At 24.9% G+C, this 15,075-nt stretch overlaps 1 protein-coding gene across 1 annotated transcript in view; it reads left to right on the forward strand.

Annotated features, from left to right (window-relative positions):
• Positions 1 to 4,379: 4,379 nt before the first annotated feature.
• The window catches only part of Nckx30C (solute carrier family 24 member Nckx30C), a 32,532-nt gene continuing 21,836 nt past the window's right edge, over positions 4,380 to 15,075 (forward strand). Inside the window, exons 1-3 of the mRNA XM_011497855.1 lie at positions 4,380 to 4,390; positions 4,687 to 5,398; positions 14,569 to 14,815. Of these exons, the coding sequence (XP_011496157.1) occupies positions 4,380 to 4,390; positions 4,687 to 5,398; positions 14,569 to 14,815 (970 nt within the window). The remainder of the gene's footprint in view (positions 4,391 to 4,686; positions 5,399 to 14,568; positions 14,816 to 15,075) is intronic.

Genomic DNA, 15,075 nt, shown 5'->3' on the forward strand with positions numbered 1-15,075 from the left:
TTAATTTTTAAGATATTTAAATTAGTGAGCAGCTTGCTTGTGGGAAAACTTATTAATACTAAAAATAAATCTGTATAAATTGATTTTTTAAATATATTTACTTTTTGAAATATTAAAAATGAGTTAGTTAATCATACTTTACAAATTTTATTTATTAAATTCAATTTTATAGTGCTTTCTGGTTTGAAAATTGCAACTGTAATTCTTCATTTTGTTAATTTTAATTTATAAAAATACGTATGTTAAATGTTTAGAAAATTCATGGTTTTAAAGTTATTTTTTAAATAAAAAAAAAAACTGATAAAGATATTACATTTAAAAATATTTTGTAATTTTTTCATATTTAAAAAGTCAACACATCAATTGAAAGCTGTTGAATCAATATTTGAAATTAATATATCTTAAGTAGAAAGTTCAATTGACAATCATATTTTTTAGAATATTTTAATTTTTCATTGAATAAGTTTTAATTATACTTAGAAATATATTTATATTAAATACAGTACGATTTTATTAGTACTATGCAAATCTTAAATTTACTAAATAAAATAATTAATATTTTAACTAATATATTTTTACTTTTATAAAAATATTTGCATTTTAATAATTTATCTATACGATCGTACGTGAAACTACTACACATCTATACTAACTATATTTTCTATACTATTATACTACTATATTCTATACTATTATACTATATTTTCTATACTAACTATATTTTCTGCATCATTGTAATATATATGGGTATGAGACAGGTATATTAAAAACCATTTTACCTTATAACACTATATGATGCAATTAAGAGAGGGGCAAACTTTCCTTGTCATGTTTAGAATGATAATATCAATTTTAAATCTTTATTTGAAGTTTAACCTATTGCTTTAACAAAAAAAATATAATTTTATGCATTAAAATTTTCTCTGTATTTAGCAATGCTAGTTATAAAGTTACGGTCACAGATAAAAATAATAATTTCAAATATGTAACGTCATTTTATGAAGTAATGAATATATCACAAAATACCAATTTTCATGCGTGATCTGTTGCCGTTATAATTAAAAATTAAATGCTGTAATATCATGAAATAAGTTAATTACCTATTTTATATATATGTCAAGTTTGTTAATAGGATCGTTTAACGGCTAATTAAAATAATTAATTTGTTGACTTCCTAAATCTTTAGAGGTCTAAATCCTAAATTTTCAATCCATCAAATCATTAATATATTATCTTGTAAGCTATTAGTTTAAAATTTTTTGGAACATTGTAAATAATAATAAAAAAACAAGATTTTAAATAATATAAAGTATAAATTTAATGGTTATTGTTCATTATTAAATTTTTTCATGTAATCTATCTATGTAAATTTTTGTTTTTTGACTTAAACTAATATTTTAGATAGAAATAATGAATGGTTTGTGGCTAATTTCAAATTTAATTGAATTAAATTTTATTTTTGGTTGTTACCGACTTGATGTTTTTTCCAAATATACTAAAAAAAAACAGGTATTTAAAACAAGTGCTCCATTAAAAAATTTTGTAGTATCGATACAAATATTTACTAATTTTAAAAGATGTTATAATAGTCTCAATATTAGCAAAAACTATCTACACATGTAAAAATTTTCTTATTGATCCTACTGAAAATATGAATGCATAATATTAAATATTAGAACTAAATTTTTATTAGATTGTTTAAATTAATTTATAAATATATATTTATATTTTTCAGAATTTTAATGTCAAAGTTATAGGGTAATTTCTAGTAACAAATATGAAAAATTATTAGATCTATCTAACAAATAAAAAAATGAATGTATTAGTAATGACTATAATAAAGATTCTGAATATGATAATTTTTTAGCAATAACAAATATATGCTTATCCATTTTAATATATATATATAACAAATTGATCACCTTTTCCCAATGTATTTTTATTTTTCAATAATTCATTGATCTTATAAATAAAAAACTCATATGTACAAAATTAAGCCCTAAGACATTTTTCGCTAAATCAGTTTAGTAATTCAAAATAAGTCATGGTGTATTGACCGAAAATGACAGCGTAAAATGGATTTATTATATAAATAAATCATATTTTGAAAAAGTATGTAAACAATATAAATTTTATACTAAATGCAAAGACGTTCAGTAATAGTTACTATTGAAATTTTTTTATTTCTTTATTCAAGAGTAATATCGTTCCTAAAGATCCTAAAATATTTTTTATATATATTTTTCAATTATGATTTCTTAAATTCATTTTCATTAGTTCCATATTTGATAATTATTTAATGTAAATACTTTCTCATAAATTCACTTTGAAAATAAATAGGATGAATTAGAAACAATACCTATGCGTACAATTTTATTTCTTGATTGTTCTATTCAAAAGGATTATAATTTTACTGTATATCATCTAATATTTATCAACATATAAGATTATTAATTAAACAGGTGTATCGTGACAAACTTATTAATGACATATATTATTGTGAAAATAACATCATAGGTTAAAGGAGATAAACTTATTAAAAAAATGTTTATAATTTTTGTTGAGCAGAAGTTTTATAAACCGAATAACTGAATAATATAAAATTAATGTATTAAAATGCACATAAATTCTGTCTAATTTTATATACGGTATACATTTATAATATTGCATTATATACGTTATTAGGTAATTTTAATTATCATGAAGTCCTACATAAAGAAGAAAAAACAAATAGAGCAGCTAGTATTTATACGTACACAAAGTGTTTAAATATATATTCTCTATTATATGAGTTTATGTAAGTAGATTTTCTAAAAAACAATAACATATTTGAGGATTTGATATAATATATTGATGTAGACAATTAAAACATTTAGAAAATTTATAATTAAAAAAATTTAGGAATCAAATAGAAATAAATTTGAACTATATTTCGTTTCGAATTAATTCGAGCGAAACTCTGTTTCAATTTTTGTTTATTTTACATTATCAACTATATTATTTAATTATATATATATATATAATTTTTATGATTTATTTTTACTTAAAGTGATGATTAATGAGTTAATTACTGAATATGAATGTCTTAAACTACTATCATCACTTTAAGTAAAAATAAATCATAAAAATATATTACAAAATTATTTCATCCAAATATACAAAAAAAATTACCTATAATTCCAAACAATTTATATTATATAAAATATATGAATTATATTAAATTGTTTTAATATGTTTACTTTATTTTATTTTGTTTTTAAATTCAAATTGAAATTTTTTTAAGTGGTACAATTTAGCAATTAAATAAGTATTAAAACGGATTACAATTTTTAATAATTAAATAATAAATTAATACCTTTTTTTTTTAATTCACATCCAGTAAATTATTTACGGTATATAAAGAAATTTCTTGATTACAGAAAATATAACGAAATGCATTCGATTTTATTTAAAACCACTAATTTATATACTAAAAATTTATATAAAATTCGGTTTCGTTCTCAAATTTCCACACAATTGTTTACATTTATAATAGAAACAATTTTGTAATACATATTTTTTCAAATTTCTTATAAATAAATTGTAAATTATAAAAGTTCATTATAATTAAATTATTGTTTAGAGTATTTTCATGGTTTAGAAAAATATATTTTACCATAAAAATCAATATTAATATAATTTTTTTTCCAATAAAATAAAAAATTGATTCTATTATAGTAGTTGGTAACAAATTTACTATTGAGCGATAGTTAAATGAAAGCACGCATGCGTACATTTGTCCCTTCTCTAGTTTTATGAAAAGAGCTATTTATTAAACTAAATTACATATTTAAAGGAAGGCAGCAGATGTCAAAAGTAAAAAAAAGTACTCTGTAAAGCAATATTTTAATGAAGAAAAAAGAGAAAAATAGTGTAAAATAGTAACAGCAGTGAGCATCCATAAAAAGTGTATATTGTGCGCGAAATGGGAAGTGAAGCAATATAGAGGTTCGAGTAAGAAATTGAAATTTAAGAGAATGAATAGTTATTAGTGAAAGTGCACGGGAATTTATTAACTAAAAAAATAGGAACATTCAGAACATTTATTTTTAATTATATTGAATAATAATTTATAAATACAGTACCACAATCGATTGATTTTCATTATATAATATGAGATTAATATTTAGATGGGGTATATTAAAATAAAAATTAAATTCATTGACTGATAACTGATTATTTAAATAATTAAAAATTATCTTTATAATTTTGAAGCTCTTTTATATGATTCATATTTTTAAAAGATTAAAATTTTAAACATTGATGATATAAATAATAATACAAATTATAATCTATTAGCTGACAGCATTTGAAAAATCGGTATAAATTAAAATACTAATATGTATCACTGGTTAAATTTTAATATTTTTATAATATTTTGAATTACGGAAATTTAAAATAAATAAATTTCTTATAAAACTTGTGCTCAATTTACTCGTATTTATAAATCTAAATTCTAACTATGTGTGCTGACTATAAACAGAATAAGAAGTTATCCATGCTATTGACAATTTTAATTGTAATATTTATAACAAAATCATCGTTCATTATGGGACATAATCAAACATCCGCTCATTCTGCATTCTATCAATTTAATAATAATGAAAACGGCACCAAAAACAATTATTCTATTGTACATGAATCAAATATTATTACATTAATAGATACAATCAGAATATTAAATCAAAATTATTCTATACATTTAGATGGTTATAACGTAAGTTTACATCACCACCATCATAATAAAGTTGGACTTAGCGTTCTAGATGAAAAAACACCTTTATTTCCAATTGATTTGTTTAGCTTACAAGAACGACGCCATGGTGCTGTTATTTTACACATACTTGGCGTAATATATATGTTTGTTGCATTAGCGATTGTTTGCGATGAATTTTTTGTGCCATCTTTAGATGTAATCATAGAAAAGCTAGATATTGCGGATGACGTTGCTGGGGCTACATTTATGGCTGCTGGCGGTTCTGCTCCTGAACTTTTTACATCGATAATTGGTGTGTTTGTATCATTTGATGACGTAGGGATAGGTACTATTGTTGGTTCCGCAGTTTTCAATATCCTTTTTGTTATTGGAATGTGTGCCATTTGTTCAAAAACAGTATTAACCCTCACTTGGTGGCCACTTTTTCGTGATTGTGCTTTTTACAGTATAAGTTTACTTACTTTAATATATTTTTTTAGAGATAACTATATATATTGGTATGAAGCACTAGTACTTTTTGGATTTTATCTGGCATACGTTAGCTTTATGAAGTGGAATCGACCAATGGAAAAACTTGTTAAAAAAGCCCTTTATCCTGATAAGGTAACAAGAGTAAGATCTACTGATCAACTAATGCCGACGGTAAGAATTGTATTTTGACCGTTGATATATTAAAATATTAAATATATATATAAATATAAACATTTTCACTATTTTTATATCCATAGAAATAGTTAAATTTAAAATAACATTTAAGACATATATTTATTACTATCTAAAAATATATAGATATATTATATAGTTAAATATCAAATTGTGTATTTAAAAAATAATACTAATAGAGTAAGCTGTACGCTTTTCTCCTGAATTTTCTATCTCTTTAAGTAGTACAATATAAAAAACAATTCTTATTTTAATTTTTATAAGAAAGAATATAATTTAGACAATTTAAAATAAAGCTCATTTTTTAATTATGAGTTTCATTTCATATTTTTTATTTACGTATATAACAAAAGTTCCAACGAATATACAATTATATGAAATCTATACTAAATGTATGTTTCTAAAGTTACATTAAAATGACCGATTATTATAAAATTCTTATTTTTATTATATGATGCACGTGCTTATTCTATTGTATGTTTCACAATAGACTAATGTTTGCTTGATTTTTTTTCACTTACGTTATATGAATAGTTCCTTGAATTTATATAGATTTATAAAAAACATATGCAATAAATTTTATTGTAACATTATCATACTTTACTATAACGTACCAAGAAACTCGAAGCATTTATGCACAAATCTATATTTTTATTTAATAAACTTATTTACTAAATTATTTAAATAGTATGTTATTAGCATATTTATAATTTTTTAAATTTAATTAAATTCAATAAATTTTAATTGCTTTTGTTTAAAATAATAAATTTTTATACTAAATATATCAACGAAATATTGTTCAAACGTTAAAAATATAATTATATAAGTGTAATTTAATAAGTACAATTTAATCAGTAAAAATAAATTGACAAAATACATTAAGACAAGAATTAGACAAAGTAAATTAGGACAAGAACAATTATTATTTCTTTTACATTAAGATATAAACATTTCAATTGAACATTAACAACAAATGAAATATAATTAGTGAATTAATAATAAATTAATAATAGAATAATAATAATTGTTTGGAATTCCAGCCACCAGAACGGTCTGAAGACCAAGGTGGTTGGATTCGACCGTACCACTGGTTTAATGGTGGAGAAGGGGAGGACGACTGAGAGGCTAATGCATCAATTCAGTGTGAACACAATTGATTGTAGTGACTTTTATTTATGGTTATGTTTCATAGGTTGTTATTGTTACCGGTCGTTGTGTGAATTGTTGAGCTCATCGTGAATTTACCAGTTGGCAATAACTGTACAGCCTCGTTCGGGTGTGCAAGGCAAGACTGGTCTGTATGTACTATTAGCAGTATGGATTGTGGGGAACATCGAATAGATTCGGACCCTCTTCTGCCGTCTGAAAGATAAGAATCAAGCAATAGAAGGCTAACTGATAATGTTGGCGCAATGACGAAATGATAATAAAAGATGATGAATAGTTTGCTGGTGATGACAAACTATGTCGTCGCCCCCAATGCGGTCTGACTAGAATCAAGTTGCGGAGGGCGCACCGATAGCTAGCCAGCAATAGATAAATAATGTAAACAAATAAGTATACCTTGCACGGATTTCCGTAGACAGACGTGTATAACTTTTAATTGTTGTGATTTGCACTATTTCACTTTGACTTACTTAACAAGATTAATTTGTTTCGACGTAAGTTTCTCCTTATATATGGTTGCGTAGATTTCGTGTTTATAATTTTGGGAAAATCTGCCAAATTCTCGGAAAAAAAGCTTTACTCGACTCGAGAATCTTTTTTTGTTGCTATGCGGATAAGATATAAGGCTTTATTAGGCAAAGGCTTTAACGTTTACCGAGAATTTTCGTAGCGAATTCTTCTGATTTTGGGAATTATAATGATTTAAATAAATTATTGTTTTTGTTGGGTGTGGCAATCCTGAACAATAATACATACAAATATTTGAAAAAAATTATATAAGTTTTTCAGAAACATAATAAAAAATTATATATAATTAATTTTATGGATTATTTTCAATTTTAATTTCCATAAAATGATATATCCTTAAATATATTTAATTCATGTAAGTTATCAGTTTTTGAAATAAATCAAATAAATATTTAATATAAATTACAATAAATTATAATTAAATTGTAAATGCGTGTTTTTTAATAAAAAAATAATCTTTAGTACGATCATAAATTTTTTTAAATTTCAAGTATAATATACATATGGTATGGAACGTTAGGATTAGAATTTAATTAAAAAATTAATTACTAAATGTGGGAATAAAATTATTATATTCACAAAATCTGCAACATAAATTTAGTATATATTGCTGTAAGCAATCGTATCTGTGTAATTAAACGTAGGATACATCCAACACATAAATAATGTAATTGTAAATATAATAGAATAAACCATATTTATCGAAGAACACGCTGTATTTCTACAGCCCTTCCACGTAACTCCTTCCCAAGCATGTGCTAGTTTGGGCAGCAAATATAAGCTCTCGAAACATTGGCAGTTCGAGCCAGGAAAACAACAGTTTCGAACACTATGTGTTTTCATTTTCGTAGAAATTTTTTTTTTGATTTTTAAATATGTATGATAATTAGATTTCCATTATTTAATAATAATAATAGTTTTATTTTCAAATAAAATTATATGAGAATGTATGAAGATGTACAGTAAACATGAATATATCCCAAATATTACAGTTTAAGAAAAATGACAGTAATAGTTAAAATATTTCTTCCATCAATAATTATTAAAGTTTGAAGTAAATATATGAGTAATTAAGTTTATTTGCGAAATTTATAAAATAACACATAATATAAAAACTATTTAGAAAGTGCCTAAATTAATATAATTATTTTCTCAAAGAATATTATTTTAATTTTATTAAGACAAAATAATTAAACATACAATTCAATTTTAGATCTGTATTCTTTTTAGTTTCTTTATATACAGTTTTGAAATATTATAGAAAATTTTTTTAAAATGATTTAATATTAGAATTTTATTATCTAAATAAAAACAATTAACTTAACAATAATAAAGTTTCAGTGTGTAATGAAGTTAATACCAATTTTATTTCAATTTTAATGTTAAATTATTCAATATATTTTATTTTGAAAATGTACAAGTTGTCATGCAATATTTGGTATATCATTGATAAATTTTCATTGCATTCCACATGACCAAGTGTCTAATAAACGAAAGAATAGTACTTCGTTACTCTCATACACAATGATGGTAATAGCGTTTAGAGTACTTTGTAAACGGACAGAAATATCATATATTCAAGATCTTATAATAATCAAATTTAATAATATATATAATTTTTTGATAGACAGAGCCATTGGTCTCAGGCACGATAGCAGATGAATAGTTATGTAATAATCAAAGCAAACTTATCCTTATTTTGAGCTATAATGAAAAGAATAATTCTGGAAAAGATTTGGCATAATATCATACACTATTAACGAATTATATGAAGAAAGTGATGTCTCTAAAAATTTAGTATATAATAATTTAATTAAAAATCGATCATTTTGAACATAGAAAAAAAACCACCATTCTGGTGGCTGGAATTCCAAACAATTATTATTATTCTATTATTAATTTATTAACATTTATAACATCATTTTGATCATTTTTAACATTTGTTGCTTATACTTAACCGAAATGTACCTATATCATATAGATAGCTGACAAGTTTTTTTGCGAATTTTTACAATTTTACAGAGAAACATTATTTTCATTTACATTAAAATATTATTGGTCAGATATTCATAGAAATATCTCATTCAATAATTATCTTTAAAAATGTTGTTGGAGATTGCGAGACCTTTTTTCAATGCAATATAATATCTGGCAAAACAACATCATAAAATTTGTGTTCAGATTTCAAAAACTTTCTTGTTCACAACTACCTAGCAATAGTGTCTTAAACATCTGGAAAAACAATACAATAAACACGGAAAAACCCACTCAGTTAGGCATATGTACGAATTCGCTCCGCTCGGTAATTCTTCAAGGATTATGTGCGAGCGGACCTACACCCCCCCCCTTTCTACTGACTACAAGTTGTCATGCTGTCGCCAGATGTGTCAGCAACAACGAGAGCTCTTCTTGCCATGAAGACCAAGAGACGACTAGGCCCTTAATTAACTATCAAGCCACAAGAGGCGCTGCCAGCGCTCTGCAAGGGAGAAGTCTCTGATTGGACGAAAAATAAGGGAAGGGGTTCAAGTGATGTTCATGGTCAGCAAATGTATTTAAGGGGCGTATTTTTCAATATTCATCACTCTCGATATAGTTCTTATTCAAATAAGTGTCAAGTGGAAGTCCATTAACGCTGTCAAGGAAACAGTGCTTACACGTCCTAGAGGAACGACGACAATCCGCATATCAGAGTCCGGAGACGAGTCAACGATTAGTCTTCGTAAGTAGTAATATTACTACAATAATTACATACTCTGAGAGTCAGAAATTATGTCATCGACAAGCAACTAAGGACGAAGAAGCTCTCCCCAGAGCAACAGTGCGGAATAGATTCCAGTACGCGTCGCCAAGTTCGCGCCTGCTAAAGGGCGTCTTGTCGGCAAACCCTCACCTTAGTTCAAGTTCGGACGCTTATGAACTTACGCAACAAACAGCGCAAGTGTCGACGAATTAAACTTTGCGCCATTCTGCGATTAAATTCAACCCTCACGCTTCATAGATGAGAGTACATTAATGCACCACAAGAATTATTTTCATAATTAATAATAGTAAGACTAGTTAACCTTGTCATCAATAAATAACAGAATAAACAGCATATACATCAGCCATATTTATATTGTATTATTATAATATCCCTTCCATTTCTGATCTTTCATCGCTACCACACAACACCCGTGGTCTCTGAGTTGTCAACGGCATCAATTTGTATCCTTCGAACCGGCCTTGGTAAAACAAGCCGGAACGGCGAATACATTTTGTACAAATGTCAATATCAATAATAAGAAAATCCTTTTCAATATCTTATTACAGAATATATTATGGACGTTTTAATATAATAAATGGCATCGTTATATAAGAATAAGATATATAAGAATATAGAATTCTATTGAATTGTTCTAACATTTCAATATTTAATTGGCTAATGAATTAAGAAAGAAATATATACGGATAACATTATCTATACAACAGATTACTTATTATTAATGGTTATTATATATTTACGTTTTTGCTTCCTTTTTTATCTTGTCAAAGACTATCTCTAAAATCGTTGAAAGAAACGAATAAAAGTTTCAAATATGTAGAATGAAATAAGTATAACAAAATAAATCTTGAATTCAATTCATTAGTGTTTTATTATTTCTCTCACATATTTAAAATTCTTTATTTTTTTTAACCATGATAAGAATTGTAAAATATATATGTTCAAAGTCCATGGCAATACATACGTTACTAATTTTATATGTAATACATTATTGAAATTCAATCTGTACTGTTTAGTTTTTGTTCTTTAGTGTTGTTCGGCATTGGAGGATTCACCAAGATTTTGAAAATCGGAAAAGTATAAGCCTTGTAACTCTCGTGTTTGTAAACATTGATCCCGCGAATTCTCGAATATTCTAAGCCTTATTTTCGAGAGTCCTACAATACTTTTTGCATAGCAACGTCAGTTTTAATACTCCAACCTTCTAAAGCTGTGCTTTCCTGGAGTTGTCGAAAGTTCTAGAGTTTTAGTATCTGACGTCATGCAAGACTTTCGGCATAGCAACATCTATGCATTGTTGCCAGCTAAGTAAGCTGCCGCGCAGATATTTAAAGCACGCGATCTGCCTCGCTCTCTCAGTGAAGACGCCATGGCGCGAACAAGCCTTCAGTTTCTTGTGCGTATTCATCAGGTTTGTAGGAGCTCATTATACTTACATCGCTCAGTCAGACTTTACAGCTATAAGCTAGTTACTCAGTTACGTTAATACAGTGAAGCCATTATAATCAATGCACGTTCAATTTACAAGTACGCAGTAATTGAAAGCAGATAAGAATGCTGACTGCATTACACGAACGTACGCGACTACAAGAAGCGCAATTTCTAAACACTCATCACAAGATTAGTCAAGGCAACTGCATCTCTGTGAGTACTAACAAAAGGCCAACAAGGCCCTTCTAATACGGAAATAAGATACCATGTGCAGCCAACCAAACTCTCCAGTAAGGAGACCTCAACATGTTCCTATCACGTGGCACTATATGAAGAATTGCCAGAGATTTACGACCTCTTACTTTCCAGTGCAATAATTTACCACCAAGCATACTACATCAAGAGGATCCGAAAATTTACGACCTCCTACCTCTGCATGTAGTGCACGCTAACGCCACGTGGCAGCTACCATCGAACTGCAAGATCTCACTGATTCTCAACACGAACTTAGAATCTTTATTATTGTGTATTTTCTAAAATATAAGATAATAAACAGCACGATAAACAAATATATGTAATTATTGAATAAATGCACTATCCCTTCCACTTACCCGCATTTCTTCATCCCACCAGGCAACTAATGGTCATAGACTAATCCAACCAACCTGGTTCTTCGATCACTGGTTGACTGGAATTCAAAACAAGTGTAGTAAATGAAATTAAAATTTAAAAACAATTTATTTTCTTTGAATTTCCATTTTTTTAGTATAATTTTCTATTTTTTTATAATATAATTTTCAATATAAATTATTACTTTTACATGGCATAGACATACAAATAATAAAAATTAAATCAATTCGATATTCGCACAATAATCGTTTTTAAAATGAAATCATTATTTTAATGTACTTAAAATATATTAAACTGGATTTTTTAAATAAGTAACGTATCTGTGCATTAAACAGTTTTTGATAAAGTTAACATGAAATATAATTATTTAAATTTTATAAGAACAAAGTTGTTGCATTATAATTTCTCTATATTTATTTATAAAAAAAATTAATAATTTTGTATGTTACAATTTTTATAATTTTTTTTCAAAAGCAAAAACTTTTAAAATATTGTAATAATTAATTTTTTATTCTTAACTTTGTGTTGAAATACTTTCACATAAAATAATTTTTAATAACAAAAACAGATTTTTATTTTTATAATCTTACAAATGTATTTAATCTTTTCGCATCATATTAAAAAATATATAATACTCATTCAGGAGATTTGCATAAATTGATATAAATATCGGTAATATAAATAATCATACTTTTTATACCTAAGGTTTATATCCTAATCGGAATATAAAATCTTATCAATTTCTTTATTTTTGGAACACTTTAATTAATTTTTATTAAAGTATGTTTTTCAATATTTTTAAGACATTATCAAATTTTTTTAATTTTAATTAGGCGAAAGATCAAGTATATTTTTTCAAAATTTGATAAGATATTTTAATGGTATAAATATTTCGATTAAAATTGTACAATGAACTATAGGAAATTAGTAAAAACTTGTATCTAGAATGCAGTTTTCATTTTATAAATTCAATAAAATCCAATACATTAGTGAACGAGGATTTTCAAAATACTTTTAGCTTTTCTATAGACTTTTTTTGTTGAAATTAATTTTCAAAACCTTTTCTGATTTCTAATATTAATAAGATTTACAGTGAAAATTTAGTAATTAAAATATTCACAACCTTGACAAAGTAAAATAAAAATAATTAGAAAATAAAATATTTTTTATATTAAAAATCTACATAAAATAAAAGTTTCGTTTTTTACTAAAATTTTTAGTATTCCTTTTATTTTAATATTTCTATTTTTTCATTAATCAATAAAAAATTTGGGTTTAATAATTATACATAATTTTTATTTAGAAAAAGTGATAAATTTATTGAAAATACCCCTTTAATAATTTAATAATAACCTTTTAATAATAACAAATATATAAAAAATATTAGGATCTTTCACTGATTTACATTTTCCAATGGTGATTATCTGCATTCGAATTTAATTATACAATAAGAGATAAATATTATTATCAACAAAGAAAAGAAAATAAAGCAAATTCAAATATGTATATTCTGAGCTTGTAATATTGACAATATCTTTTAAAAAATAATAGCAAAGACTTTGTAAAAAAGAAAATAACAATCTTTTATGCTATTTTTTATTATAAACGATACGCTGAGTCTGTTGTGGAAAACTATTCAATAAAAATGTACAACAGATCTCTGATGTACACAGAGTCCATATATCGGTAATCCGTTATCTTCGGTTGTAAAATAATGTAATAATGTAATAAACAAATAAATAAATTATTGGTAAAGAAACTAAGAAAATATACTTTATATTGTATTATATATCAAAATACCTCATCTGTAACTTAAAAATATAATCTAATATATTTTGTTTTATGTAATAATGCAAATGGTTTGTAAAAATGTGTATTAGTTCAAATTTTTATTCAGAAAATAACAAGGATAATTAAAAAACGTTTCATTTTCGTTATTTTAAAAATTCAACGTATTCTATAAAAAAATACTTTAGAGTCAAAAGTATTTTTTATTTCTCCATTCAAGTTGAATAATTTATCTTCTGTATTAAAAATTAACACTATTAAAATATTAAACATAATTTAGATAGTTTATCTACGAACCAATTCAGCTTCTATTTTAATCGTAAAATTTATAAACACAATTTAGAATTCAATTTAAATATAACGAAAATAATCTTGTCTTAATTAGTCATAATATAAATGTAATGAAAATTAAATGAAATTACAAAATTTTGTTTCATGTAGAATCTGCTGTGGCAATAAAAATGATGAAAATATCGTCAAAAGTAATTCACTGCAAAATAACCAAGAGTCATTAATAAAATGAGAGGTACTTATCTTCTATCCCTCTTAAATTGAAAATGATCGCAGTTGTTTTTAAATATGGTGATTGATATAAAGTACTTTCACTTGCACGATTTCCAATTAGTTTCTCGACATATAAGATAGGGCAGTTAATTATAATAAGATAATAACGTTTTGAAATTAATCTTAATGAAATTAAACTTTAAATATAAAATTTAAAACTCGTTACGTGGTGATGAATATCTATATTATTTAAATTAACAGCTATATGAAGTATGATTATAATAATATTTTTAATAATTATGGATTGAAAAAAATTTGATAATTCTACTTGTTTCAGCATCATCCATATATTACTAACAGTGAAAATGTTATTGGAAATATTGCCAATGAACCCCATAGTAATAGTGTTCCTATTCTTGAAGTATACGAGCATAGCGACAGAAGTAACAATAGTAGATGCAATAGTACTGTGGTCCGAGAAACGTCGCATACTATTGGCGTTATAGAGTTCAGAAAAAGTCAAGCTAAATTTAGACATGGTTTATTGCAACTAATGATTCATACTATCGATCCTCTTCACGACGGTCAGTCATGTAACGGTATATTTATATAAAAATGTATATTTACATATTATTTTATATATAATTTTATGTATTATATGGTCTAGTCGAATATTAAAAATTATTTATATGTTTTTCTAATGATAAAGAATTTAATATAAAAAGTATATAAGAAAAATTGTAATAAAATTTTAGTTAAATGAAGCATTTACTTATTTAAAAAATTATTTATAATTTTAAAATATATATTATTTTTCAATAATTTTGACTATACTTATGTAATG

This window comes from Ceratosolen solmsi, unplaced genomic scaffold (assembly GCF_000503995.2).
Source record: "Ceratosolen solmsi marchali unplaced genomic scaffold, CerSol_1.0 scaffold47, whole genome shotgun sequence".
Taxonomy (NCBI): Eukaryota; Metazoa; Arthropoda; class Insecta; order Hymenoptera; family Agaonidae; genus Ceratosolen; species Ceratosolen solmsi.